Source organism: Falco rusticolus, chromosome 3, assembly GCF_015220075.1.
Source record: "Falco rusticolus isolate bFalRus1 chromosome 3, bFalRus1.pri, whole genome shotgun sequence".
Classification (NCBI taxonomy): domain Eukaryota; kingdom Metazoa; phylum Chordata; class Aves; order Falconiformes; family Falconidae; genus Falco; species Falco rusticolus.
This window is the reverse complement of record NC_051189.1, coordinates 36,022,050-36,028,049: the sequence shown is the minus strand read 5'-3', so window position 1 is coordinate 36,028,049 and position 6,000 is coordinate 36,022,050. Positions and strand designations below refer to the sequence as shown.

General features: G+C 40.0%; 1 protein-coding gene across 13 annotated transcripts in view; it reads right to left on the bottom strand.

The window, feature by feature from the left end:
• Positions 1–466: 466 nt before the first annotated feature.
• The window catches only part of LOC119144790 (zinc finger protein 704-like), a 240,270-nt gene continuing 234,736 nt past the window's right edge, over positions 467–6,000 (bottom strand). For 12 of the 13 annotated variants that reach the window (XM_037380580.1, XM_037380572.1, XM_037380579.1 and 9 more), the window contains 2 exons: positions 5,292–5,386; positions 467–3,503 (listed from right to left, as the gene is read on the bottom strand). In XM_037380580.1, the coding sequence (XP_037236477.1) occupies positions 3,392–3,503; positions 5,292–5,386 (207 nt within the window). In that variant the 3' untranslated portion in view covers positions 467–3,391. The remainder of the gene's footprint in view (positions 3,504–5,291; positions 5,387–6,000) is intronic. The other variant, XM_037380583.1, reaches the window with a different exon arrangement.

Below are 6,000 nucleotides of genomic sequence, written 5' to 3'. Positions count from 1 at the left end.
GAGAAACCAAAAATATGGGAAATGACATGTACCAATGACGATAAATGACCACAGCATTCAGGCTAGCTCTTCCTTGGGAAAACAAAGAAATCTGGCTCTTTCAGAGAGGCTGGTGCAGAAGCGCGAGATGAATCAGACGTTGGGAGGACACCGATGCAGCCTAAAGCAACACAGAAGCGAGAGACTGAAAAATGGAAGAGGTTATTTCAGATCACGCTCCATACCGCCAGCTCAGGAAAGGCTTTGCTGACATTTCTGTTCCTGCTGGGTGTGTCGGGAGGACAAAGGGGATCTCGGCGGCCACTGAAGTGCTCATGCGGCATGAAGTAATCTGAGTTCAAAGCATGAAGCGACCGGTGAACGCTTCAGGCAGGTCCAGACAGCTGTGCTGTCTTGCTATCGCTGGCCACGGCTGAGACACGTTAACTCGAGGAGTGCCTACTTTTGAATCAAAATGCCACAGCCATGAGATGCAAAACTGATTTAATATAAACTGCTGATTAAAGGTTGTGTAAAAATACTGGTAATTTAGCTTTGTCCTGGCAGGATCAATCAAGTACCTTCTGTCCTCTGTTTTGCTAATACCAACTTTTCATCCTGTTTCGATGATTTGTGGCTTTTGTGCCTATATGTAATCCATATCGAATTTGTACCAGAGGGCAATCCGGTCTGGCAACAAAACCATTCTCCTGTGCAGAAATTCATAAAGAATAATCTTATTACAATAATTCGTAAAGTGCCCTCAGGAAAGGTGCTCACAATGCCATGACATTATAGAAACAATATACAATCGGATACATTATTTTCAAAAAAATCTTCCAAAGCAAAATGGAAAATATAAAAGGAGGGGAACAACAAATATAAAGGCAAATACTGTCAAGTCTAACAACAGTCAAATTAATTATGGAACGCTTTTTAATTAAGTCTTGGAGTGCTCGTAAAAATGAGGGGGCAAACTGGCAGGAGTATCTTGGAAAAGTCCCGAATTTTCTAAGTTCTACCAAAGTAAATACACCATCCACAAGCTCGGTGTTTGAAGATGAAATAACCATGAATTACTGTGAGGTATTTTACTAAGGAAATTGAAAAAATACAACATCCAAAAAACCACCATGACCCACAATTCACTAAAAGGAAACAACATAATACAGTGGCTATGTATATCCACTGACCTTTAGTGTCTTGTTTTTTATATTTATAAAGAAAACAATCTTTCTCCTCCCTATTGATCCCAATTTTTTTTAATATATATATATAACCTATATAATATATAGTTTTATATATATATAAATACTCATACACGCTTATGTATATTTATTTCAGGGTCTTATTAGATTTCAGAGTCAGATTTTTGTTTTGGTTTTTTAAATGACTTAGAGAACACAATTGAGCAAAAAATCAAGTAATTGCGTGCATGCAAGCATATCTTGCCACTTGCACACGTAAATGACACAATTTGTAAACAAATGCAGAAATAGCATCCTCAAATTAAGCATCTGATCGCCCAATTAGCTTGTTCAAAGAAAATCAGATAATAACTTTCGGTAGCTCCTACTATAAATTTTACTTCTCAGTACTACATTACTGAATTCAGAGTGTACATTCTAAACAACTGCATTGTTATTTTGTGCTTTTACACAGGCATAAGTAGCAATGCATACTTAATAAAGCTACCAAGTGAACTTTGGACCACATTTTAGAAAGCTGTTTAGATACTTAAGAGTTCCCTTATTTCAGTGAGAATGAGCCATCTTAGACAATAATAATTGTCTAACAACAATAAAAAAGAAAAAGCTCTGGTCTGATTTCAAATTGTATGAAAAAAAAATAAATCCAGGAATTTCTGGTCCTCCATGCCTCTACTGATAAGCAAAATTTTGCTTCTATGTCTTTGATTTTCTTTAAGGAGTCTGGCTTTCTTTAATAGGCAAGTATTGTTTAACTGTATAGATTCATAGCCTAGTAAATCCTCACTTCATTTTCAAACTGAAGGAAGTTTTAATTAATGGTAATTCAATACAAGTTGAGACAGAACACCATCTTGCCGCATTCTGCTGTATACCTTCTAATGGACAAAGAAACCAAAGCACCCAAATCTATCCAAGTATTGCAAGTAGAGAAACTTGTTAATTCGTACATCAAAAGGAGTTAAGAAATGGACTTTTACCATAAGCATGTTGTTCCTTTGCTGTTGTACTTTTTTGAGATGACATGTGAAAAGGGGGCATTTTCCTTTTCTCTACCAATTTTTTGCGTCAAATAAATCTTAGCAACTTTAATAGGGAGGAAAAAATAAGCTGAGCAAACTATTATCTTAACAACAATCTCTCAAATAAGAGAAAAGGAAGCAAGAGCAGAACTGCTGGGCTGGATCATGTCCCTGAATAGGTATTACATATAATCCTAGTGGCCACATTTACCACTTCTTTATAGGCCTCCTGCAGCAACAGCCGTGCTGGTCCAACTGTTCATCCTCCCTCAGAAATGGGAGAGCGCTAATAGCTACTGGACCCCCATTATATTCTTAAGGGTTTCAATCAAGCATCACTGAATTTCTTCTCTCAGCTTCTTGTGACAATATCTGCTGGTGACTTTCCATTGCTGCTTTTCTTCCTCTAGAGGATCAACATCCAATTTGGTACTTAAATTACTTTGTTCCACTCCACTGGTCTGTGCCTGGTTTAAAAATCTTCCAGAAGCACTGCTTGTCCTTCTTGCAAATTCAGACTTTGCTTTTCTCCTATAAACAAACAAATGAAAATCCCAACTCCTCCCCACATCCCCTTTCCAAAAATATAATATAAACATGATCCTTTGTATCAGGAGAATTATTTAGCAGTCTCCAGTCTTGGTACAGCTTTTGTTGAGAAAACTGTAGTTTATATGACTCTGAAGTGTTTATTAGAAAGCTTTCAAAAAGAGATCTTCATTTCAGGAAAAGAAAAATTGTTCAGTTTAGCAAATACAGACGTTCACAGCACAGAGACTGAAATGGTTAAAAATGATCCTAAGGAGCAAGTAGCTCACAGAGTTAGCAAAAAAATTAACTTTTTCCTTTCTTTTACAGAAAAACACTAATAGCTGCTCTGGTTTCCATAATTAGTACGACAGAATTTTCTTGTATGTTCTTGGTTTTGCTTTTTTTTTTTTTTTTTCTCTATTGCTCCACACAGGTTTTGATTAGTGCTTCTCCTTGGCTACAAGTGCTTCACTTTGAAAAACAAAGCTCTTTAAAAAAAAAAAAAACCCAAAAAACCACCCACCCCAAAACCCCAAAACCCCCAACACCACATCACTGGAGGGAAAATGGGAAGTGATACAGTGCAGCTACAGCAATCTGGTTCTGCTGTTGTCATTTCCCATCCCCAAATCCTCTGCATAATTTCAATCTTTAGTCGATGAACCTTTGGCAGGCCTTCTTCCATCGGCAGGCAGTACACCACATATCTCTGTTCTCCATCCCATAGACCTTCCGACACTTTTTCCCCTCCCCTCTAGGCTTCCTGTCAGAGAGAAAGGGAAGCTTGTTAACGAGATGCTTTTGTAGCTTTGCTTTACCACCCTAAGATCAGGACAACAATCTCAATGGAGTGCGGCAGGCAGAGAACCCTTGGCCTTTCCAAGGGGTTTTGAGTCAGCTGGGAGCTGACAAAGCAGACAGACATACAGCTGTGACTCCACAGCTCTGAGGGACCCGTCCTCCTCGCCTGGCTTCTACGGCCTCTGCAGCAGCTGCTGCGCCTGCTCCTCTGCTCCAAGGGTGATGCCATCAATACACCAGGCCTGACTTCAGCCAGCACCTAAACTTGATCTAGATAAATGGTATTTCAGCCACATTAAGTGCCAAGCCGTAATGGATAGTCATAGTTATTCTACAATACAGTTCAGGTCATGCCAGGCAGAAGTCCTCTTTGCTGTAGAGCTGCGGTATAAATATTTTGCATAGCTCTGAGCAGCAGACCTTGACTGCCAGTAGGTAGCAGCTATGCAAAAGAGGGGAAAAGCTACCAGCTCCCAAGCTTGCCAGTGCTTCCTGCATGGTTTGCTCTGAGCTCACTGACTGAAAAACAACCAAGTGACTGAACACAAGTCTTAACCCTTGCCCTCATCTGCAGCACGTTCATGTGTGCTCCTTCTCTGTCATCCCCAAAGTCAGCAAGGAAGGCAGTATTTGCTTTTAAAGCTGTAGCAGTTGTCATGTTTTTCATCTTATAACCATGCTCAAAAGTTCAGAAGTTTAGAAAATAATCAAAGTAACCGTTAAAATGGAAATCTTTTTATTCAACACATAGCGAGCCAGCAAACCTGAGGAGCAACGCTACAACGAGTAACCCAATGCTCACTACAGCAGTGCCATCTGCCCTGGCATCTTTGAATCAAGTAACTGTACAGACAGAATTGTTTAATACCTGCGTTACACGCTGCGTGGCACACACCGGAATTGCCTGGTGATTCCTCTCTTGCATATCTATACATCACTCTGATTAGTTAACATTCATTAATGGGCACAATCCCTGAACTGGGAAGATCCTAAGTTTGGTTTGTAGCATATGCAATGGTCTGAGAGTCACGAAGAAAATAAAAAGCATGAAATCTCCCTTTTGTCTCATTTTAGCGTACAGTCACACTTAGGACTGTGAGAAATAAGGAATTGCTTTAATGTAAGAAATTTAGCGTCACAGTCTGATTTTTCAACGTAATTTTTTGAACACTTTCAATGTAGACTCCAGTCCAACATCAGTTAGCTTTAATGGAAGTGAATGTAGCTTGTGTCTCGGAAGAAAAGGTATAAAAAGCTTTGCTTCGATCTAATTTGTTGTAAGATATCGTTTCTTAGAATTCAGTTGAGGCCAAATACCACACTGACTGAAATGGTGCTGAACACACAAAACAGCCCAGCCTTTCAGGGAAAAAAGCAGAGCCACGTAATGCAGTTCAGGATGCTTCAGCTGAAGCAGCGAATCTGGGCAGCATTGCTTTACAGGGCAATTTAGATCTGCATCTGAACTCCAGGCATGCCTGCCATAAGGCCTGCAGTTTTGCTTCAGTCTGCCTTTTTCATTTCACAACAACTCACTTTTCCCCTGAATTCATTACCTTTGATGGTAATGAAACGCAAAACAGGTCCAGAATGCTTATTCTGAAGTGTTCTAGTAAGAAACTGCCTGACAACTGCAATCATGGTTGGTAGCGTGTTCTTTTTGTTCCTTTGGCCACTGACATCTTATTTACTAAACGCCCTCCAGGTTCTGAGGCTGCTGGTCTGTCAGCAGGAGCTAATGGTCCCATACCTCAAGCCAAACGCTACTCTAGGCGGTGATGAAAGAACTGTGTGAGACTGTTTCTGCTCTCCACTCCCTGCAGGACGATTATGAGTTGGTGAGACCTGTCAATACAGACAAAGAAACTGCTTACGAAGAACATACACATATGAATGTAGTATAAACACTTTTCCCAGAAAATGCAATTCATGATGCATGGTGGCAAGGATACCCAGGAAAGGTTATCATACAACATACAAACAGAAGTTGTAGGTCTGTTTAGAAAGATGTCCATTTAGCATTACATTATATTAGCTCCATTTTGTTTCCCTGTACTTCCAGTCATCCTAACAGAACAGACCAGAACACAGATTAGCATCGTAGCAGGTTTTAGGAAATACAGAAAATGCATTCATTCCTATTTAAGAACTCTGAATAGCTCTTATGAAAACTTCCTCCAATGTCAGCAGAGAAAATAACTGGAAAAATAAAACTCCAGCCTATGCTGAGATCAATACCAATAACCACTACGAAATAAAGGGATTTCACGCATTGCTCCTGTCTGTGACTTGGCAGTCTTTGTGGAGAGACAGCCTGGAAGAAGGGCATTTGCTGCAGGGCAGTAACATTGTGGCCCTCAAGGTTTTAATGGGAGTGCAAGGCAGCCCTTCTGATCAATGCTGCTAGTAAGATGTACTGGATTATTTCCTTTATTCTGCACTGTAAACCTTCTCAGCAG